The sequence below is a fragment of the Plectropomus leopardus genome, chromosome 22 (genome assembly GCF_026936395.1).
Source record: "Plectropomus leopardus strain MGB_pleo_1.0 chromosome 22, ASM2693639v1, whole genome shotgun sequence".
Classification (NCBI taxonomy): Eukaryota; Metazoa; Chordata; class Actinopteri; order Perciformes; family Serranidae; genus Plectropomus; species Plectropomus leopardus.
Window position 1 is genome coordinate 5,573,744 of NC_142197.1, and position 24,391 is coordinate 5,598,134.

Sequence of the window (24,391 nt, forward strand, 5' to 3'; positions counted from 1 at the left end):
AATTTATTAATAAAATATTTGAGATGTTTACAGCTATTTACATCTGCATTATCGTTCGGTTTTATAATTATCAAAAATGAGGGTGTAAATAAACTGTTGCCAAAAACATTACAGCTTTAATAAAATAAATTTTGCTTTTAGTCATTGAAGGGAAAAAAACTTTGATGCAAATATTGTTTAGGATATTGATTTTGCAATTAAGGGTGCATCACTAATTACCTCCATTTTTTTTCTTTTAGAAATAAAAATATAGAACAGTTATGTAACCTACCCTGTGACCCGTTTTGGCTGAATGCATCTGTAATCTATTTTTTCTAGTGGGCTATTTTCCCTCCTAATAACACTTTTTTTTCTCCATGAGGAGATGTAATATCATGACGCAAAACGGGCCTAAAAAAAGCCAAACGCACGTGCAGCACTTGCGCAACTCATCTCCATAAGTCCGTCAGATGTCAGAGTATATAAACCTGTGCGGAGGTGATGCCCGCGAGCAGCCCGCGGCAGACATGAAGACGGAGAGCGGGGTGCAGACGGCGCCCTTCAGCGGCAGGAAGCAGAGTCTGATCGAGGACGCTCGCAGGGAGCGCGGCAGCGGCTCGGTGGGCTCCCCGGGGCCCCCGGGGCCCTCCAGGTACGGAGACAGCTTCGTGTTCGAGGAGAAGGACGGCAGAGTCACTCTAAACGTCCTCTTCACGCTCAGCAACGAGAAAAACGCGGGATTCTTCAAAACGGGAAAAATATTCGAGGTAAGGATTCAATTTAGACATTTTACTGTGAAAATACCGTTAACCCTTTGAGACCTATAGATAGAAATCATTTTTCTTGTGCTGCGGTTCAGACGACTTTCATGTGTATTTAAAACCTTTGGCACATGAGCAAATTAGTTTGATATCTTTAAAAAAAACAGAGGAAAAAAAGCAAAACAAAAATAGAAAAAAGGCAATAAGAAAAATAACCGGAAGGAGAGAGAGAGAGTAAAATACTCGAAAATAATTAACAACAAAAAAAGGATAAAATATCCAAAAACGAATTATTCTAACATATATATATGCAATCATTTATTCCAGCTTTTTTCAGGTAATTTACTTGTTTTTTATTTATTTATTTTTTATTTTTTTTACATTTATTTTCCAGAGCCACTAATCAATTACGTGATGTGATGCCAATTGTAGGAATTATGTAACAAATATTTTATGAGATAATCACATTTTGTATTCTAGTTTGTAATCTAAAATATAACCGCTGTCAAAACAAGAAAGAAAAAGAAAGAAAAAGTACAATATTTCCTTTGAAATAGAAGAACCGACAGTAGTAGGCAGCATTTAAGTACCTGGTACTTTTCATCTCTGCACATAGGCCTTTTATATGTGGTTAATATTTTCAGTTATGACAATAAATAAATAAATCTGCCCAAATCCATTAATTTGACCAAATTAATGTTAATTTTAGTCATATTTTTAGTTATATATAATATAGTTATATATATATATATATATAACTTATATGTCAGAATTTGTGTCTTGACTGATCTTAATTGGCAAAGCAACAAATGAACAAATGTGAGCTAATGTGAAAATGCATTTTAAAATTACATATACATGATGACAATAATGATTTTTTTTCTTTATTAGCCTCCTGTTTTTCATGACTTTGAGGCTCCAATATTGTTTTTCATATCAGGGTTACAAATTTTGTCTTGAGGAACGTTTCAAAAACAATGTTCTCTGTTCCAAATGCATGAAATATGCTGCAGAATGACCTGAACCTCAGTTAATTATTCTATTTTTACAGAATTAAAGAATTAGATTTCTTCAGATGTCAATATCTTAGTCTTTGGTCATTTTAGACTTTCTTTGTACATTTTTTAACTTTTTGAAACCTGGATTGACATAAGTTTTCTGGTGCTGCCTTCAGACGCCTGAAGCATTTAAAACTTGAGGAAATTGGTTTGATTTTTAAAAAAAAAAAAATACATGGTAAAAAAGCACTTAGCAATTTTGCATGAAATGTCCCATAAACTGCAAAAAAAAAATTAGTAAAAGGTGACAAGAAAATTACTGTAAATTATCTTTCCAAAAAGGAGAGAGAATCATTAGAAAGCTGTCAAATAACTTGGAAAAAATATTTTTAAAAATTATAATTATACATTTAAAGGTAGGTTACAGGAATATATTAATATCTTCTTTTTTTTAAAATCTATTTCAGCTTTTTTTTTCTTTTTTTTGTTGTTGTGCTAATTTAAGGTTATTTTCTTGTAATTTTTTTTTCCAAAGGGTTAACATCCTTTGCTCTTTATTTTCTATCCCTCACAGACGTTTGAGGCTAAACTTCTCCACATCGAAAGTCGCCCGGGGAGGAAATCAAAGAACAGCACGACGGACCTGGAGTTCTTCATGAAGTGTGAAGTTCACAGCTCGGACCTGGACATTTTCATCAACTCGCTGAAGAGAGTGGTCGATGACGTTCGTTCCATACCAGAAGAAAAAGGTACCCGAGTTTATAATTAATGCCTTTTTGTAAGACCTTTCAAAATATATTGTGAGGTACATGCATGTTAGGGCATAATTTAAATCGTTAGACGCCTTTTTAAATCAAATAATGCTCATAGGATTTTTTTATGTTATCATATGATAATAAGGCCAACAACAAAAGCACTAATTAATCATTTCTCCTCCCGTCTTCGTCACAGTTCCCTGGTTTCCCCGACAGATAAAAGACCTCGACAGATGCAACATGTTAATAACCAAATTTGATCCGGACATGGACCAGGATCATCCGGTGAGTGTTTACATATCTGCCTCACACTATTAAATCAAATTAATCGCACAAAATAAAGCTTATTATTCTAACTGAACATCTTTTTCTGCAGGGATACAGCGACCCAGAGTACAGAAAAAGACGAGCTTTCATCTCTGAGCTCGCCTTCAGATACAAACAGTGAGTCACATTTTCATCCATCATCACTGAAACCTGCATCTTTCGCAAGCGTTTAAACCTTCCAAATCTGAGCAAATTGAGTTGCTTTCTTCTGAAAACAGTGAAAAAGGCAATGAGCAACTTGGCAAAAAATGTCCTGAAAATTGCGAGAAATTAGTCGATTTTGAAAACTAGTTTTAAAGAAGCTCAGGAATATTTTCCACAAATCTATATTTATACTATTTAAAATTATTTAACAGAATTATTATTATCTTTAAACACTTTTTTTTCAAGGTCATTTTCTCTTTTAATTTTCATGTAATTTTATTAAACTTTTTACTTTTTTTCAATTATATATATTATGTAAAATAATTTTTGATATATAATTATGTAATTAATTATATTTATATATAAAATTAATTAGATAATTGTATATCAAAAACTATTTTACAGAATTATTTTTATTATTGTAGCATTTTTTTCTGTTTTTTCTTTTTTAAATTCCTGTTACTATTTTTTTTTTTCCTTTTTCTAATTTTCCGGTAATTTTTTAAAAATCCTTTTTACAGTTGTTTTGCTAATTTTTGGTAATTTCCTCTGAAGTAACTCATTGTCCTTTACCTAACTTCTTAAAAAAAACATCAGGCTTATTTGCTCAGGTCTTAAAGGGTTAAGCACTAAGTATCATTGAAATATTCTCTCATAAATGAATTTTCTGTGTCACAGAGGGGACCCGCTGCCCACCGTGGAGTACACAGCGGAGGAAGTATCCACATGGTGAGGATGAGCTGCGCTGTGCTGCCTGTTGTAAATGCAGATGCTCGGTGGAGGGTGACTGAAGTGTCATGATGTGCTGTTGTGTTAACAGGACGGAGGTTTACCGACAGCTGCGGAGTATTTATCCCAGTCTGGCCTGCAGGCAGTTCCTGGACGGGCTGCTGCAGCTGGAGAGAGAGTGCGGCTACGGAGAGGACCGCATCCCGCAGCTCAGAGAGGTCTCTGCATTCCTGAAAGGTGATGAAAATATTGAATTAATAGAGGAAATCTTATTTGCAATAACAAAGACACAAAGATGACTTACAGACAGGGGCGTAGGAGTGTGTGCAGGTTAATTACATACAGAAAATCAAAGTATGGAGATTAACCCTTTAATACCTAGAGCAGCATCAGTTGTCTTTTTCTGCATTTTGACACCTTTTTTGAAACCTGAGAAAATCATGGGGAAAAAAATAATGACCAACTTGGTTAGAAATGTCCCGCGAACTGCAAAAAAATCTGAGACATTTTCAAAAAACAAGGGAGACATGTCCAGTAAACTATATTTAGAATTATTATCATGAGAAATTTGAAATTATGTGCGAAAAACAAACAAAAAATATACTTCAATTTTTGCTTGGCGCCCTCTTCCCAAGTTTTTTGAATGAAATCAAGCCAATTAGCTCAGGTCTCAAAGGGTTAACTGCAGTTGTGTATGGTCAAAATTTGAATGATTATTGTAGGGAAGCTTCCCAAAAAGCATTTGAGTTATTATAAACATTCGTTGTATTAGTAATAATGTAAATTATTGTGTGTATACATACATACACACATATGTATACATTTATGTACTTTGTACTTTTTAAAAAAATATTTAAATATTTCCATATTGTGCTAATTGTTCATGATTACTGTATTTTTATTTTTACATCTCGTTTATTTACTTGTGCAAAAGTGAATCTCTCTTTTCTTTGGTCATGAAGCACAAATGTCAAAAGTAAATTTTCTGCAAAGACAGCGTAGCTTTATGAAAAGGCCGTCACCAGTTTTAGGCTCCACCAGTGTGTTTGATGGTGTCTCTCTCCTCGTTTCAGAGAAAACTGGTTTCCAGTTGCGCCCAGTCGCCGGCCTGCTGTCAGCCAGAGACTTCCTCAACAGTTTGGCCTTCAGGGTGTTTCAGTGCACTCAGCACATCCGTCACTCCTCTGCGCCCATGCACTCCCCCGAGCCGTGAGTTTTTTAGACATCATTTATTTACGTATTCAGCTGCTTTTTCTTTCATTGACTCTTATTTTTATCCGCTCTGACAGAGACTGCTGCCATGAACTGCTCGGCCACATCCCCATGCTGACAGATAAAGAATTCGCCCAGTTTTCACAGGTAACTGCTGCACTGGTTTCTTAGATTTGACATATTGAATATAATCTAGTTTGGCTGCAGAATATGTTGCTTTTTTAATCGTCTTCCTGATGTCAACTTGTGTTACTGACACATCATAAAACAGTGAAATATTGCACTCAGGGATTTGAGTTGACAGAGAGCATCAGTAGAGAATTGCACTTTAAAATGTTATTATAATTTTTTTTATTGGTGCCTTTTATGTTAAGTTCATTTTTTACAATAAAAAAATGTTGGAAATATCCTTAACCCTTAAGAGTCCGCTTTAATAGTATCGCTCTGTGCACAAAACGTGCTTTTCAAAATTAAGCTCTTAAAAATATCATACATTATATTATTTTATACTTTCAGTGCGTTGTTTTTTAACCACATAAGTACTGGTCATATATATTCAATAATTTTCTGAATTTTAATCCTTTAAATGCCAGGTTTTTGTCATGATGCCATTATGATTTCAATGGGAAAAAAAAAGAATTATTGTCAATATACTACATGCAGTAGTTTTTTTATTTTCACAGACTGGGATTTGTCTATTATTAGCAGCAAAATGTATTTTTATACACTATTATTTTTTGTGCGGTGTTAAAAACTGTCAAACATTAATATGATTTTCTACTTTTATTGACTTAATTATTGTAACCAAAATCAGTCATAACCATAAACATTAAATATTGATTAATTTTAAGAACTTTAACCCTTTAAATACCAGGTTTTTGTCATGATGCCACGCTGTTTTTTAGAATAATAGAACACAAGAAAATGACTTATTTTCAATATACTACATCCAAAGTAATTTTTTTGGATTATCATAGCCTGGGATATGTCAGTGATTTGCAGCAACACTGATTGTGACAGTGTAATACTTATTAATTTGAACTTTTTTTCAGGAGATTGGACTGGCCTCACTCGGAGCTTCAGATGAAGACATTGAAAAACTGTCAACGGTACGTTTTTTTAAAATCCTAAACTTTATATTATATTTTAAAGGGAACTGAGAGCAGTGAGAAAATTTGCAAGAAATATCCTTAAAAAGTGACAAAAAGACCTCATATATATATATATATATATATATATATATATATATATATATATATATATATATATATATACACATAGTATGTTAAAGGAGGAAAAAATAAATAAATTCAGCAATTTTCAGCCTTTTTGGATCATTTTCTTGTTCCTTTTAAAAAAAATTCTTCCCCTCCCTTTCTTTTTTAATTTTCCTTATTTTCAGTTGTTTTTTTTATTATTTTTTGCAATTTTTTGGGCCATGTCTTGTTGTGCTGCTCATTGCCTTCTACCTTATTTTTGCAAGATATATAACAAATTCTCCCAAGTTTCAAAGGGTTAAGGGGCATTTTATGGATCTTTGCTGCCATCTAGTGGCTCGAATAAATAACTGCGCATTATTGAACCACCACCTCTTTCTCCCTGACAAACTCGTTATCTGTCTTTTTTACTGGTCTCCTCTCTTTACAGTTATACTGGTTTACGGTGGAGTTCGGCCTCTGCAAGCAGAACGGGACGGTGAAAGCTTACGGCGCCGGACTGCTGTCATCCTACGGAGAGCTTGTTGTGAGTATCTCTTTTGTTCTGCTGCATCATGTTAATGTTTGCTTGGTGCTCGGACAGTCTTTGACCTTTGACCTGTCCCTTCCAGTACGCTCTGTCTAATGAGCCGGAGTACAGGACGTTTAACCCCGAGGAGACTGCAGTGCAGCCGTACCAGGACCAAACCTACCAGCCTGTTTACTTTGTGTCCGAGAGCTTCGATGACGCAAAAACAAAGTTGAGGTATTCACTTTTTTATTTGAAATGATGAGCACATTATTGTTGTTGGGTAAAAACATCCAAAACTTAATCAATTAGCTGGATTTCGACGGCATGAAAGCTGTTCCTTCAACTTCTTTCTACTCTTTAAAATATAATAAATGTGATTTAAATTGTTCAAAACACTGAACATGAAATTTCAGATTAAATATCGGATCATTTCTATACTTAGTCTTAATTACAATATGAACACATTTTCCACTGATTGATTTCTAAATCTTCAACCTAAACATCACTTACTGTAAACTGTTTTCATTCTTTATTACTTTAAAGACAAATATTTTATATTTTTAATACCTCAGACAAATATTTTGTATCTTTATTCTTAAAAATCATTTATATTCTTAATATTCTGAAAACAAGTATTTTAAATATTTAATATCAAAAGGCAAATTGTTTATATTTTTAATATTTTAAAGATAAGTTTTTTTTATATTTAATGCTTCAAAGAGAAATATTTTATATTTTTTTTGTTTTACATCATTAATACTATAAAAGACAATTACATATTTTAAATACTTTAATGAAATAATATTTTATATCTTTTAATTTAGTTTCTATTTACATTAAGTGTTTCTCTCAAAACCACATTGTATCATTAATGTCTAAAGTTAATATTTCTGAATATTTTGAAACTATTGTATCCAAATTATTATATCCATGTTGAACCTAATGTTGTTTTTCCTGATATTAATCACTCAGCTGTTAATACTCTGCCATATATATTCATTCACTTCCACAGGAGATACTCTGCAACCATCAAGCGTCCCTTCACAGTTCGCTACGACCCCTTTACCTGCAGCGTGGAGGTCCTGGATCAGCCGGGCAAGATCCAAAACGCCCTGAGCCAGATGAGAGAAGACCTGAGGACCCTTCACAGCGCCTTGGAGAAGTTCAGCTCGTCTTAAGACCCCCAACAGACGCTCTGCAGAGAGAAGACAGTCATGTCAAAAGCGAAAAGGACATTTGGCCGGTGTAAATATTATACATAAGATCTATATTGAAGAACACATACAGAAGATAATAAGTTAGTCATATTTGTGAGGTTCCACATGGCCATTTGTTTGAGTGTATAATGTATTATGTACAAAGAAATAAATGTTTATTTTCATGACAAAGCCCATTCAAAACTTGAGTGTTTTTGAGGGAGACTGAAACAAAGCATTCTTTATTTCGGTTAAAGTACGAATGCCACCGTGAAAATTAGGAGTGGGGACTTGAGTCACACGACTTGAACGTGAGTCAGAAATGTGATGGCTTTCATCTCCACTTGATAAAATCAGAAAGACTTGAACTTGAATTTGAACACCAGTGATTAGTGAATGGTCTTACCGGGCGAAGCTCCAGGAGGCCTCTCTGGCTTTAACCTGCAAAATGTTACTCAAATGATCAAGAGCTGAATGGAAGGAGACTGAAAATGACCACAAAGAGGAAAACAGACAGAAAACAACTACAACAGACAAAATGATTACAAAAAGACCTCAAAGAGACACAAACAACAATAAAAAGACACAAAGCATCAACACCAAGATACAAAAACAACCACAGAGACACAAAACATCCTCAAAAAGACACAATGTGTCTACAAAAAGACACAATGTGTCTACAAAAAGACACAATGTGTCTACAAAAAGACACAAAACAAATACAAGGAAACACAGAACATCTACAAAAACAGGCAAAATCTCTGCAAAGACCTCACAAAACTACAAAAAGACACAAAATTCCCTCAAATAGACAAACAACAAAGATTTTTTGTCATTTTTTTCCCAACTTTTTACAAATTTCTTGCTTTTTTCCCCTTCCTTCAGTTGCGCATTGCCTTTTTCCCATGTTTTTGAACCACATCAAGCTAATTTGCTCAGGTTTCAAAGGGTTAAAAAAAAAATGCATCCCTAAAAATAAAAAACCCAAATCTGAATCACCTCATAATTTTCCTCTGAGATGTGGTGAAGCTGAAGTATAAAGCTGCTTAAAACGGAAATACTCAAGTCAAATACAAGTACCGTGAAACTGAGTACAGTACTACTAGAGTAAAAGTACTTGTTTACACGGCAGCAGCGAGGACAGAAAAGGTGCTGAGGAGAGAAGTTGTCGTTGCCAGCAGGAGGAAGAAGAGAGAGCGAGCGAACCACTACAATACAGAGCTTGTAGGCCATTTTCTTGCTTTTTAATTCCAAACCGACTATTTCCATTTGGAAAATTCTTGGAAGCCATTTATCTTCATGTGTTATTAAGCAAAGGGAAGGAGCTAATTATGAATGATTTAAGTATCATGTTCCCTCTGCTGGTCAAGGCCAGAGCCAGCGCTGGGGCCCAGCACATCAGTAGGGCCAGGTCACCGGGACCTCACAGTCAACCACAGCACGGTCCGCAGGGCTGCACTGCTGACAGATGCTCTTCTCTCTTTATTTCTCTTTCTCCGTGCAACTGCAGGATTTGGCCTTCGGGAGGGTTTTGACGGACGTCCAGCGTTTTGATCTCCACACGGGCGACAATGCATATCAGAGCTGCGCACGTCAAAGCTCGAAAAGACAAATCATCTCCATGTGCAGGACTCGTAAAGCATCACCACTATCAACACGGAGGCTGGCAAACGCTCCAAAAGGCCACCTTGTGTTGGGAAGCGTTCCCTGCCCATAATTCCGCTGTACAGTAAATCAAGCCCCGCTCCGGCCTCCCTAGGAAACCCAGTGTTTGTGGAGTAGAAAAAAGTGTGTGTGAAGTCAGAGAGAGGAGGAGGTAAAGCAACGAGTGATCTACTGCTTGACAAGTGTGCAGGGACACACACTCCGAGCAAACACTTTATAATTTCTCGCATCTCCTTCTACATCCAGCACTCTCAAATCCACAAATCCCCCCGATACCACCGCCAGGACCCGAATCTGCTGAGCGCTAAACAAAAAGCAGGTTGCCAGGGCGACGGGGTGACCTGAAAGGGATCCAGCTAGATTCTTAGAGCACACAGAGTACTCGCCGCAAATCCCAAACGCTGTATCATCCTGACTCCAACCATAAGTGTTTCCTTTATTGATGTCAGGGCCATCCCATCCGCGCGCTGGCGGCGCTGCCTGCTCCGGGCTGGAGGCAGGGTCATGAGGTTCACTGTGTCCTCGGGCCTGAGCTCACAGAGGGAGATACGGCAAGAGAGGTGAGCGAAGCCACTGATTTAAGGCCTGAGAGAGAGCTCAAAGCTTTGTTAATAGTTTACAAATCATTTGATAACGCTTTATAAGTCGGCCTTTAACCCTTTGAAACCTGCAGTCACTTTGCTTGTGCTGCTCACACACCGTTCAGTTTAGTCAGACTTTGTTTGTGTGGCACTTTTCATGCAAGCAAAACTGTAACACAAGGTGCTTTATACTATAAAACCAGCATGACAGTAAACTGAGTATCTTTGGATTTGGGACAAAACAAGGTATTTGAGGACGTCATAGGTTTTGGAAAACGCTGATTAATATTTGAACCATTTTCTCATATTTTAGTTTAGTTGCATACAATTAAATACTGTATAAAATCAAGATTAATTAAAAAAAAGTGTCAGGAGAGACTTATACAAACGGACCCTGCCCTCAACTAACAAAAAAACAACATTTTACATAAAAATACAACAAAACATATGAAAACAAAGAGCAGAAAAAGTAACCAGTCAGTAATCATTAATCCAATAAAAACCAAGTACATAAAACACTATACAAGGTATAAAGGAGAAAAGGAAATATTTATATATATAAACGCACATCCAGATATAAGTCAACATCATGAATTAAATGTTATGATAATTTCCTTTTAATTCTTTTTAAAAGACCATGCGCTCTTGATAACGTGTACTTTATCTTTCCATATCTGAACGCAGCCATATCTGAGGGAATAACGGACGTGATTTGATTTTATAGAGCAAACAACTAATTGATCAGTCAAGAAAATAATTGACAGATTAATCAACAATGAAAATAATCAACAGTTGCAGCTCTAGTGGACATCCAGGCAAAATCCTCACAGGCAGACGGGGGAAAGACGCATTTTCTCAACACTGCAACATCTGGACGTCTTCGCACTACAGCCTGAAAACTAAAGGTCCGTCAGTGAAACAAGGTCATCCTATTGTTTGTCTGAACGCTGGCGACGTGAAAAAGAGGCATTCCACAGTGAGGCCTGAAAAGTTTATGTCGGGTCGCCTGGCTAAACAAGACCACAACTTTGAAATATACAGAAGCATCGCCACAAACAAAGCAGATGTGAGTCCCAGAAGCTGGACTGAGATGAACTCGACCGAAAACCTGGAGGACTAAAATGACCTCGCACAGCCTTCGGACTGATGAGCTGGGCAGCTAGCTCCTGTGTGGACTGAGACCCAACATCTTAGCAAGGGTGGGGAATAATAAGAGGAAGGCCGAGTGTCATGTTTTGTTTGTTTGTTTGTTTTTTGGAGAAAAAGTGCGGAGTCTACCTGTTAAGTTCAGATTTGCAACTAAAAGCATTCAGAGCAGCTACACATATCAAGAGAGCTTTTTGTCTAGAAAGCCACATCTTTCCAACAATTGGGCCTAAAAAAGACGCTGGCACTCAAAAAAAAAACCCTATATGGATCTCTGCGATATGTCAAAAGAAATGCGTCACTAGCGAAATCATTTGTTGCAGCAGGCATGTGCTCCTCTCCTGCACTTCGTGTCCCGTCTTTGTTGCACTTACTAGATGATATAAAAGTATATTCTCTACTTTTCAGTGTAAGGCACGCAGTGGCGTGTCCAGACTTTATTTTTACTGGGGTGGCCCACGTAACAGGATAGGTTTAATTGAACATTTTTGTCTCCATGACCCATACCTGCTTTAATTACTGTCACTGCAGTGACTTAATTCCTGTTTAAAGTTGAATTTAAAAGATACACAGACCTACCAATCAAAACACAACAGAGCGACGCCACACGAATGTAAACTAAGGCTCGGCTCTGCCCTGAATCAAAACCGATCTTGTACGAAAACAAAGCTCACCAGCACAAGGCTACATCCTGCAAAACCACGCCCATCCGGGATAAACACTTTTTGGGAAAGGCAGCCAATCAAATCACGCAATGGGAGAGCTTTACTACAGTAAATGTCCACAAATGCAGACAGAGGGTTGATATTAGCTGCATGTAATTACTATATTTACTTATAATTCAACTTCTTACAATTATTGTAACACTAATTAGATTAGTGAGCACATGCTTGAAATTGCGTCGTTGTAAGCATTCGCTCACTAACTATGTTAATGTTGGTCTCGACTTTCTTTGTGCAACTTCTAACAGTGAACAGAGTTGTTGCATCTTCATCTGTAAATTTTAGACCACCAAGTTTTGCACACCGCAATTTACTTTTTGTTGACCAGTGCATTGTTTTGGTAGACAAATTATCTTTTTTTATTACTTTTTCCAATAGATGCTCTGTAACGTTATGTCATTTGACATTGGGCGAGAGGCGGGTTACACCCTCGACGGGACACCAGACAATCACCGGCCTGACATATCGAGAAAGACAACCACTCACGCTCACAATAACAACTTAAAGCCAATTTAATCAACAGCTAACTAACATTTCTATAGAGGAAGCCTGAGAACTTGGAAAAAAAACATACTGACACGGGGATAATATGCAAACTTTACACAGAGGAGACCCAGCCAGCTGTCAATTTCCAACTTGGAACCCTCTTACTGTGAGGCGACAGAGCTAACTGCTAACCCAGGCCAAGTTTGGAGATGTAAATATTAACAATTTGTTAATGGACTTTGGTCTAGATGCCCTGCAGCACTTTCACAGAAAATAAGTGAGCTAATGGTTCATAGGAGGACACACTGGAGGAGCATAAACACTATGTAACAATTTTTCTTTTTAATCACATATGCCTGGATTTTATAGCATTAGTAAATGATTGATTTATTATTAACAAAGCCGGCGGTTACAACTTTTGGCTTACTAAAAATTGATACAAACAAAGTCGTAATGCAGCTGTCAAACTCTAGATCAGTGATATTCAACTTACGGCCCGCAGGCCAACTCTGGCCCCCAGTAGGGTATCTGGTGCGCCCCTAACCAATTTAAATATCACATAAAAATAAAATGATTCACACTTTCACTTGTTTTTGTACTTTGAATGGAGATAAGGTGCCAGAGTGCATAAAACAGCATCAAAATAGAGCTTTTTTTTTATCAAAAAAGTGCCAGAGGAGGGAACCCCCTAATCCCCAGACACTGGTCCAGCTAAGCCCCTGATGTCCTAAAACCCTAGAAATGTCCTAAAATCCTTAAAAAGGCCTAAACTCATAGAAATGTTCTGAAACCCTAGAAATGTCATGAAATGCTAAAAATGTCCCAAAATCCTAGAAACATCCTAAAATCTTAGAAACTCTCTAAAATCCTAGAACTGTCCATAAATCCCAGAAATGTCCTGACATCCTAAATGTCCCCAAATCCTTGAAATGACATGAAATCCGATAAAAGTCCTTAAAATGTGCTAAAACCCTGAATCACCTTAAAATCATAGAAATGTCCTGAAATCAAAGAAACGTCACAAATTTCTAGAAATGTCCTGAAATCCTAGAAATTTAATAAGATCCTCAAAACGTCTTGTACACATAGAAATGTTCTAAAATCCTCTAAATGTCCTTAAATCCCAGAAATGTCCTGAAATTCTCTACATGTCCTAAAAACCTATAAATGTCCTAAAATCCTAGAAATATCCTGAAATCCTAAATGTCATAAAATCTTAGAAATGTCCTAAAAGCGTGGAAACATTTTGAAATCCTGGAAACATGTATGTGGCTCGTGCGACTGGCCCCTGGCTCCCTGTCATTTCCGAGCAAATCGAGCGGAGTGTCCCTGGTTTAGATGATCAACAAACTACTCTAAAGTTGTGACGGGGCACTTTCCAGCCGACTCTCTTCTACTCATCAAGATGAACGTAATCGCTTCATTCTGGGAAAAGCATTGCACAACAAACCAGCCCTGAGATTAAATCAAACACCGGCCTCAAAGAGCTCTAATCTCTCTCTTTGTTTCCCTTCATATCATGCTCCTCATTATTTTTATTTGCTCTTTTTTGTTGAGCCCGGGCTTAAAGTTGGCAGAATTATCTGAGGGGGGGAGATTAGGAGAAAGTTGGTGAGGATTTTACGGCGGCCTGATCCCTCTTTCATCCATTTCACAGTTTGTTATTAGTCCACACACACCACGAGAGATCAAAACTGTTTGCGAGGCACAATAGCTTCATTCAGGTATCATCAGATGGAGGCCCGGGGGCAGTGACATCTGAGGACGTGCTTCCAGGAAAAGAGGTGAGTTTGTAAGATCTCCAAGATGGATCATATGTTGCAGAAATCAGCTCCCAGACTAGAATCAAAATCCGGATGCTGTTCTGCTCGGCAGCCATCAGATGGTGTCCTCGAGTCACTGGCGTTTGTGAAGCCACTGAGATTCATGACTCATGTTTCAGGGGAAAGTGGCTCAGTTAGCGATTCCAGGGGAGCTTTCTTTGGAGTGTGCACAGATGAAAATGGCAGCTTCTTTGCATCCGACATCTCCCGTGTTATATGCAGCTGCTCCGGCCCCACTTGCACCTAAAGCAGTGCAAACGTAGAGACCACATTGGACTTGTTCAAACAAAAGCGTGGAGCAGGAGAGCAGTAGCATGTTATGCTTTGTGGATGGCGGTTAACGCGTCCCGTCCAAGAAACATACGAGGTTGACGAACTGGTTTGAAAGAGTGGAGGTCTCCGCGGCCTGTGCTTGTCGTGCAGAGGCGTTGCTGTACAATACACGCTAGTGTTCCAGCTGACATATACATTAATAAAGTACAATAAACAGCTCTGTTGGGGTATGAATGCACATTAATCCAACGCTGCACCCGTGAAGATTAAGTACATCTGTGGAAACAAGTGATCAGCTGTCACCTCGAATGATTCATGATCAAGTTAATTAAATGAGTGCCCGCTGCAGCTTAGCGGGCGTATGACTGCCTTGAAAATGGAGACGACGGTTTCTCACACATGGCATTCCTGCGACAGTACAATGAGTCCTTGTTTCACCAGAGGGCATTACAAGTTCCTGCCAAATGATCTTCCATGTTTGGTCTGTGGAGGATTGATAATTACTCGCTAAGGTAAGGTGATGCTTCCTCTCCCTGCATCCTCACGAGGCGCTCACTTTGCATGCCACCGAGGTCGGGGACGACCTGAAACGGCCCTCAAAGCTCTTCTATGATCGCACTTACAAGCTCCCCTGCAGGGTTTGTCCAGCAGCTGGAGCTCGGCCAGACCTCCACTCTGACCTTCCTGTGGATGTTCTGTACTCCACAGCAGGTGGAGCGGCCCATACAAAGATATATTACAGATATGATTCAGAGCGAGAACACCTGTATAAGATGATCAAGTTGACTGGTGGAGTTGGCACCGACGCCTCGATGCATTCCTTTGAAGCCCAGTCCTTCTTGGCAGGACATTACAGACAGCTGATGTAACTTACTCTTAAGAGAAAAGAAAAACGAGCTCTTCGCAGAGATCCGACCGGCCCGCTGTTTATGTGCAGCTAACCTGAGGGGTTGTCAGAAATTTTAAAAAAAGAACAAAGCTAAAAAGATGAAGCCAATTTCAAATTCCAAACTAACTCGGCAGATACTCAGAAAAATATTTTTTTTATTTGACATTTTCTAGAATAGAAACATTTAGTTGGACTTAGCTGTCCGCTGTGAAAGGTGCCGTACAGATGTCTACATTTCAGTCATCCAAAAGCAAAGTTTCCTGTCACCACCGATCACACAGAGCGGCAGCGTCCGGTGCCAGCTGAGGCCAGATCCGACCGTGGCCGACCCAATGCTCACCGGCTGTAACAACATCAGTATGTGACATGAGATCGGAGCTGCGGAGAACATCGAAAACAGAGATATCTGGAGTGTGAGAAGCATCTTAATCACCTGTGGGTGGCCAAGGTGGTGGATGAGTAACTGACTGCAGATCTTTCCTGGACATCCAGTGGTGGCAAAGAGGTTCTCGTTGGCTCGAGACCACCTGAAGAAGAGCGCATCTCTTTATAAGTTATCATTAAAAACAGCTGGAGATCGATATGAATCAATGAAGATGTTTTAACTACCTGCACCCAAAACTGGCTGACTTAAAGGAATGGTTGGATTTTTCTTTTCAAGTGATGTTGTATGAGGTTCTTTTTACAGTCAGTGTACCGTCACTGAAGCTCAGCGATGTGCTGCTGTGGATGGCGGCAGCAGCGAAACATATTTTAACCACCAAAAAAACAGGGTGTGTGCAGATATCAGGTGCCTAAATTTAATCCTTAAGATGATATTTAACAAATTTAAAATGACTTTTTGGATAAATTATCTGAGTAAGTACAAAGTTAAATAATATATATGAGGTCCTGTGCAAAGGAAGGTTTTATTTAGTAATTAAAAGACGGGTAAAAGAAATTAGATAAACTGTGAGTGGTAATTAGACATTTAAATTGTTAGACTAATGACTTTTAGTGTCCAATATTTATGAGATTAAATTTAAGAAATTTTAAAATGTTTTAAGGACATGTAGTTTTACATAATATCCAGGAGAAAATCTGTAAAACAATAAGCAAAAATAAAGCAATAACTTCTGTTACCTGAATAATCGTGCTTTATCTATGTGGGCTGGTCTTTTTTCCTGTGGGTAACTGCAAACAATGCAACAAGGTTTAAAGCATCATATTATGCACAACATCCCAAATCAATACATCATGCAGCATCAATGGTAAATTACCCACGCTCCCCCGGTTACCTGGAGCGAGTTATGTCCCAGATGAGCCAGTCGTTTCCCGCCACGGCCCCGACTTTGATGGTGTTTGTGAGGCACCAGTCTGCTGACATGAGTGGGGACTGACCACAGTCCAGTGACAGAATGGCCTGCTGGGTCACCAGGTCATAGAAGCGAATAGTTCCCTTTTTCTCTGCCACCATTAACTGGAGAGGACAGACGGTCATTTAAACCAGTATATAGGTTCATGTTGCCATGTTGGTCCAACTCAGCAGCTGTTTAATCCCTCTTCTGGATTGCGATTATTTGAATGTTCTGATTTAAGAGACATAAAGTGCAATATCATCGACATAATTGCTGAACATTTAGAATTAACCATATACACTAACCTTAAGCTGAAATATGACATTGCCTCTTCTCATGCATATTTTCCACTTGCACTCTCTCCTACTTTGCACTGCAACAGCTGCACAACTTTTTTTTTTGATAAATACAGTTCTTAGTTTTCATTAATCTATTTCCAGTTTGCACTTATTCTCAGTCTGGGTTATGCCGAGTCTGTCGCAGCATGCAGAGGCAGAAAAAGGGAAACATTTTCAACAGGTTGTACACCCTCAATGCTTAAGGGTTTGGTGGGCTTCATCCCCAAAGCTTGTCAAATTTGTCAATTTCTGTGAGTTTTCAGGTGTGCAGAGGTAAAGGAGTAAGCAGAGCTTGAACTTCTCTCTCACGCTCTCAAAACAAATACATCTCCATGACTGCTATCAAGAAAGAAACCCCCATTTAAACAATTTCCACATCTTGCCCTCCTCTAAAAGCTTTGGCCCTCAGATGTGCATTTAGCACATCTGAGGGCCAAAGCTTTTAGAGGAGGGCAACTCTGTCTTTGAAAGCGAGCACTGCTGTTGACTTTTTCAAATGTATTTAATCTTCTTTATGTGCTATTTTAATTTTTTTCTACTTTTAATTATTTTTTTAATTTCTATTTTGATTAAATATGTATTTTTTTATTGAATTACTTTGGTTTTTTTTTTATTATATATTGAAATATTAAGTTATTTATATTTTTGATTTAATCTCTTATTTTTATTTAACAATTTTAGTTATTTGATTTTTTATTTTCTATTTATTGTTTTTATATTATTTTAAATAGATGTTTTACATATCAGTTTTTTAAAAAGTTTACTTTTTAATGTATTTATTTGTTTATTAACATTTTTTTCCATTATTTCTTCTTTTTTTCCCCCAATATCCACAAGTCATAATAATGCCATAGGTTTTTCTTGCTGCTTTGAACACATCAAGCCAAGTGCTATCTAGATCCACTGAGTGTTGGAGATATCAGCCTCCTCTAAAATGTTAGAGTAGGCTGATATCTCCAACACTCAGTAACTCACACCAGAACAATCGAGATTAATAAACAGCACTTCAGGTAAAAGGAAAAATATGTACATTCTAATTAGGGGTTTAAGTGTCTCTTAGTTACATTTACACCTCACGCCTGACTATGTAATTAAAATACAGTATGAAGTTGCATGTAGACAAGTTACTAACTCAGTACTCAGTATACGAGCATGTACCTGAATCAAAGCCATCCTACCTTAAAGGCCTCCTCTGGGTGCCAGCACACACTGATGCCAGGAGAGCGAAGTCTGAGTGTAGTGCTTTCATTTCCATCCAGGTCCCACACCCTGCAGAGATAAATCAAGATGAATCAAAGTAACACTGGTAAGATGGGTCAATTGTATGATCCAGTACCACCATATTTGTAAAATTGTTAAATGTTATATGTGTTTTATTTTACACTGAAAGCTTTGTGAGAAGCCATGTAGTTCTTGTGAATGGGGAAACAACACTGTACTTTTAATCAGTTCTCATTACCAATGTTACAGATTGATTCGACTTGATGTGTGAACCCCTCTTGGCCTTAAAAACAAAATCCACTACCTCTTAATTAACAACAAAGATGGGGTTTTAGAGCTCCTCCAAAAATAGCGTCAGCATTTGAGCTACCCTGAGAAGCTTACATAATTCCCTAAAAGGAGTTCACCTTCCGAAGGTTTCTCCCTTTGTGGTGCTTGATCCAAAACGAAAATGGCATCGCCAAGGTGGCCTTAATATAACACACGTACAGCCTCGATCCCCACAGATAGAAGGTCTCAAGCTCCCTTCATGACCTTATGCCAAAATATTCTTTAAACTACAATTATGCCTCCATACTCCAGTCAAGGTGCAGTTACACTTTACATCCATGTCATGAAATTCTGACAGAATTAACACACAATTATTGAGTTATGACAAAAAACATGTTAAATAAGGTCACAGTGACCTTGACCTTTGATCACTAAAAATGTAATAAGTTCATTCTTGAGTGCAAGTGAACATTTGTGTCAAATTTGAGGATATTCCCTGAAGGCCTCCTTGAGATGTCACATTCAAGAGAATGGGACAGAGGTAAGATCTCAGTGACCTTGACCTTTGATTACCATAATCGAATCAGTTCATCATTAAGTTCAAGTGGACATTTGAGCCAAATCTGAAGAAATTTTTACGAAGGTGTTTGTGAGATATCACGTTCACAAGAATGAGACAGATGCAAGGTCTCAGTGACCTTGACCTTTGATAACCAAAGTCTAATCAGTTCGTCCTTGACTCAAAGTGGACATTTGTACCAGTTTTTAAAGAAAATTCCCTCAAGGTGTGTGTGAGATATCATGTTCACAAGAATGAGATGTATGCAAGTTCTCAGTGATCTTGACCTTTGACAAGTAAAACTAATCAGTTCATTTTTTGAACGTTTGTGCCAAATTTAAAAAACTTCCTTCAAGGCGTTCTTGAGATATCACATTCATGAGTGACACAGAAGAGGTCATAGTGACTTCGACCTATGACCACCAAGTTCTAATCACTTCAATCTTGAGTCCAAGTCAACATTCGTGCAAAATTTGAAGTAAAAGTTTGTGCCAAATTTTAAGAAATTCCCTCAAGGTGTTAAGATATTGCATTCACAAGAGTAAGACAAACAAGATTACAATGATCTTGACCTTTGAGCGACAAAAGTCTAATCGGTCATCCTTGAGTCCAAGTGGTAATTTAAGCCAAATTTGAAAAGAAAAAAAAAATCCCTTAATCCTTAAGTGTTATTATATATTGCGATTATTCTTAGATTTTGGGTTTACAAGAATAGGATGAATGAGGTCACAGTGACCTTGAAAACCAAAATCTAAATCGTTTGTCAGTGAGTCCAAGTGGACGTTCGTGCCAAATTTAAAGACATTGGTTTTCCTAATATATATCGTGTTCACACAAATGGGACGGATGAACAACCTGAAAACATAATGCTTCTGGCCTCAGCTATCAGTGGTGCAGAGGCATTAAAAATGCATTTAGTTGTTTCCTCTGATGCTTTTTTGGACAGAATTCATGCTCAAGTTTTTATACAAGACACACAATGAAGAGGCTGTTACTGCAGACAGCGTTGGAAATGATAGACAACATATTTTCATCCAAGTCCATGTTTGCTCCTAATTGATCTAACTTCTGCTGGTTGTGCACAAGGTCTTCGTGTTTTTCCAGGGAAAAGGGGCTCTTTTCTCAGATCTGGGCCCTGAGCTGTGAAGACAGACAGACTTATGCTGAACTCCTCTTTCGGGGAAAACGCCAGCCTCACATTACATTGAGCTATGATAGCAGAGGAAGGAGAGAGGGAGGGTGGGGGGGCATCACCCTCGCCTGAGTCGGCGTTACGCTCCACTCACATTACAGCAAATGTTTCGCTGTGGGCGGCCCGCTGCCATTCACTTTCTGCGGAGTACAGAGAGGGCAGCAGGATGCACGTCAGTTGAGGAAGAGCAGCGGAGAGAAGTTGAACAGCATCTGACTTTGTGCAAATGAAACAAGCAAGCAAACGCCAACCAAGAACCAAAGCTCGTGTGAGGATTATGACCAATCTTCATTTAAATAATAGTCGATTCTAAAGCTAATAAGATCTATGATAGCAAAAGCAGCTGAGAAAGACCACGGATGTAATGAATCACTTGGACGGGGAGAATTGCGGGTTCTGAGACCTGGATCTATGGTTAACCACATCTGAACGATCTCTGAACGAGAAGAAAAGGTGGGGTTGGGGGCGTAGGGGGGCAAGTGTTTCTGGGAATATTAAACAAACGCTTGTGAAGCATGGGAAGGCGCTGACTGATGAGGTCATGCAGAAGACATCATCTAATAAAGCCCAAAAAGTACCTCCAAACACCATCTAAATGTCAAGTGTGTTGTTGGAGAGATTGATGTCCTCAGTGGTGCGGTGTAGGGGAGGATATGCCCCGTCTCAGATGAAGACCTCAGTAAACACTCAACTTTTCCTGCCTCATCTCCCCTGCAGCAGGATAGAGCCCTGTCGAAACTCTGGGCGTCTTTCCTTTGCCCATGTGCCGACTCAGCCAGAGTCTCCACCGTGGAGCATGAGTGAGGCTGAGCAGAAAAAAAAAAGAAAAACCCCCAGACCACACCAGGAAAACAACGACTAAACCCTATTCTTTCAGACCACTAGCCAAGCAGAGCTCAATTGCACGCTACACCACCAGCGGCCAAACTGTGGTCAACCACTCTGCCCTTCAAACGGAGAGCACCGGCTCCCCAAAAAAACATAACCTTCGCCAAACGAGGTGAAAGACATGAGACACGAAAACACGCGTGACCGCCTCTGATAAAACACTGTGTAATTGCATAACACTGCATCAGGCAATAACACTTTGCTTCCATGTACATCAGAGTTGAAAAGGACATCTGAAGTCCTGTATTGTGTTATCTGAGTGAGAAAACAGCGCGGCCGGAGCGTTAGCAATTTTCAATGTTTCCCATAAGTGGAGAAAACGGGAAATGCCGATAGCGCTGTGTTATCTAATTTATTGTAGAGAGCAGAGTAAATAATTGGAGGTGACTCTCTGGAGGGAGAGAACTGGAAGAGTCAAACAATATAATCCCATCACAGTGCGTCATGGGATCGCTCACGTTGAGGTGCACAATGTTCACATCAGCATCTTTTTTTTATTTTCAGGACCTGCTCAACTTTTGATTTTGACAGACTCATGTGAAAGCATTTGACATGTTTATTGGGTTGGCTTGTTTCTCCCATACACCTGGCGAGTCCAGGGACCTCTTTATAAAGCTTTGTAACGATAAATGTACACAAATGTAAAAGTTTGTCTTATAGTTGATAGAAGGTTGATTCACAACCAGGAAAACGTGAACCCCAGGGGTTACTTATAGCTGCAAGGGGATACAGCACGTGGAAATATTGTAGAGTAGCTTAACTGAAAAAGTATATCCACAATGAACACACAAAATAGGATTTCAATTGGGTGTGAAGCTGATCTTTTGAATATTAACAATAAGTTATTCAGACTGCACACCCTATACCTACCACATCGTAACACATTACCACCACATATTGAGATTAAAGTAAGTTTAAAGTAAAAGGATCAGTAGTTGATAAAGATAACTAAACATATGCATCAAAACAGTTGATAGACAGCTAAATATAATAACTCAACGGCTAAAACAGACAGCCAAAAGTAAAGGCTAGACAGCTGAAATAGATGTTAGCTAAAAGTAATGGATGAATAGTTGAAATAGATAAAAGCAATAAATAATTTCTTGCAATATATAGAAAATCAAAGCAAAAAAAGTTAAAATAGATAGTTAAAAGTAATGGATGTGTGGTTAATATAGATAACTTAAACGTTGAAAAGCAGTTGAAATAGATAACTGCTAAGCCATTACTTTTAGCTACCATTAGCTAAAATTAATGGCTAAATAGTAGAAATAGATAACATTAGCTAAAAGTAAAAATAAATAGCTATAGTAATTGATAAATGCTTGAAAATAATAGCAAAACAGATCAAACAGAAAGCAAAAAGTAATGGCTAAAAAGCTGAAACAAATAGCCTAACGTTAGCTGACAGTAATAAATAGCTGAAATAAGTAAAATTGACAAAATCTTAAAATACATAGAAAATAATAACTAAAAAATTAAAACATAGCTAAAAGTTTCAGAAAATGTTTAAAATAGCTTAAAGAAGTGGATAAAAGCTTAACATGGTTAGCTAAAAGTAATAGATAATAAATAAATGGCTTAAACGTCCATTGACCTAAAACACTGACAGCTGAATTTAAAACCAAGCACATTTGTAACATGACAGGTGGAGCTGTGGGGGTATGTCAGTTCATAACGATTGGGACAGTAGATAGGCTGAGAGCATGTCAAGCTGTAATTTGTTTCCCTTACACGACATAAGGGATCGAGAGAAAACAAACGGATTATCACTGGGAACAGAACAAAATGCTTTAAAGCATATACATAATGCAGCAGCAGCAGGTGTGCGTTATTCTGAGTTCATCTGCGAACTCAGTCGACCCCAAATCCTCTCAGGCTCCTGCAGTGGGCCCTTTACATCTCTAGGTGGCACATTTCGCCGCACACTAACCCCGCTCCCTCTATACTGATACCGTGAGCTGTTTAGACTACATGAACCAAATGTAAACTCCCCTGAGGGAGTGGAGTCTGGTTCCCCACCTAGATGCTGCAGCATCAGGTTGCATATTGGCAGCGGCCGAGTTCCCACAACTGCAGGGGACAGTGATGACAAAGCTAAGCAAACTTATAGTAGAGGCACGGCTGCCAAACCTAACAGAGTGATGGAGAGGTCATGAGCCTATACATGCAGGCAAACACTCCCCTCCCTCTCTTTCTGCAGGACTAGTTTCCTCCTCTCATATCGAGGCTCAGTTTGTGTGGGCTGACTGGAAGGTCCTCTCCTGTTAACTTGATCTATCCCTTGTTCCGCCTCAGTCTTCCTCCCGCGTCCCATATTTTCTCAACATGACAGAATTTAAATCTTTCAGCAGATGGAGCGCACTCCTGTTTTCTCTGGCCGGTCAGCGGAGGCTGGGGAAGAGGAGAGTGGACGGAGTGGAGGCCTTGTGCGGCAGGACGAGGCACGAAACAGGACAAGACAATCATCAAGTCGGCGACTATCGATGTGCCGCTGCTTGATGTTGCTACCTGGCTTCGGGTGCTACTGTTATTTATGGTTAAAATGATTTGGGATTAAATGACGTGTTTTGTTCCTTAAGAGTTTTTTCTTTTTGCCTTTATTTGAAAGGACAGATTATAGTGTGAGAGGGAGAGAGAGACGAGCAGGGTAGAAAACAGGGATGAGTGATATTGAATTTTTAGCCGATATCTGATATGCCGATATATAACAGCTCGTTTGGCTGATAACTGACGCCGATATATACATTTTTTCTCCACCTAATTTTAGCGTGAAAGTCTCCTCTATAGTGGAATTAACAATATGTTATGCATACTCTTGTTGTGATGGCCCACCAGCAGATGGAGACATGAAACACAATGTTTTTCAGTATTTATAATATTCATTCATTGTGCAAAATAAGACAAATACATCAACTTCGGGGTTGATGTTTTGTCTACTTTGTTAATGCAGCGATACACTGCACAACATTCCAACAGAAAAACAAACGGACCCATTTTGAATATTTATGTTACAAGTCTAAAACAGCCGATGTAGTATATTTGTGATATCACAAATCCACAGAAGTCCTGGCGGCTCATTTAAATGCACATATTCTGAGTTTTGATACCTTCATAGTTTTTATAAAGCCTCTTTACCTGCTTTGTATTAACCCTTTGAAACCTGGACTGA

At 38.5% G+C, this 24,391-nt stretch overlaps 2 protein-coding genes and 1 long non-coding RNA gene across 6 annotated transcripts in view; 2 read left to right on the plus strand and 1 right to left on the minus strand.

Moving 5' to 3' along the window:
- Positions 1 to 448: 448 nt before the first annotated feature.
- th2 (tyrosine hydroxylase 2) lies at positions 449 to 8,021 on the plus strand. Its single transcript, XM_088072628.1, has 12 exons — positions 449 to 746; positions 2,313 to 2,487; positions 2,690 to 2,778; positions 2,870 to 2,937; positions 3,643 to 3,693; positions 3,785 to 3,930; positions 4,767 to 4,902; positions 4,983 to 5,052; positions 5,958 to 6,014; positions 6,553 to 6,648; positions 6,734 to 6,867; positions 7,646 to 8,021. The coding sequence occupies exons 1-12, from the start codon at positions 450 to 452 to the stop codon at positions 7,809 to 7,811; spliced, it is 1,485 nt and encodes a 494-aa protein (XP_087928754.1). The 5' UTR covers position 449; the 3' UTR covers positions 7,812 to 8,021.
- Positions 8,022 to 11,262: 3,241 nt separating this feature from the next.
- On the plus strand, positions 11,263 to 23,800 carry LOC148185851 (uncharacterized). Its single transcript, XR_015775496.1, has 2 exons — positions 11,263 to 14,213; positions 23,571 to 23,800. It is a non-coding gene; the product is annotated as an uncharacterized LOC148185851 (long non-coding RNA).
- The window catches only part of nup37 (nucleoporin 37), a 30,066-nt gene continuing 21,224 nt past the window's right edge, over positions 15,550 to 24,391 (minus strand). For all 4 annotated transcript variants that reach the window (XM_042511794.2, XM_042511792.2, XM_042511793.2 and 1 more), the window contains exons 6-10: positions 18,268 to 18,358; positions 16,692 to 16,873; positions 16,537 to 16,587; positions 15,848 to 15,941; positions 15,550 to 15,757 (exon numbers count right to left, since the gene is read on the minus strand). In XM_042511794.2, the coding sequence (XP_042367728.2) occupies positions 15,644 to 15,757; positions 15,848 to 15,941; positions 16,537 to 16,587; positions 16,692 to 16,873; positions 18,268 to 18,358 (532 nt within the window). In that variant the 3' untranslated portion in view covers positions 15,550 to 15,643. The remainder of the gene's footprint in view (positions 15,758 to 15,847; positions 15,942 to 16,536; positions 16,588 to 16,691; positions 16,874 to 18,267; positions 18,359 to 24,391) is intronic.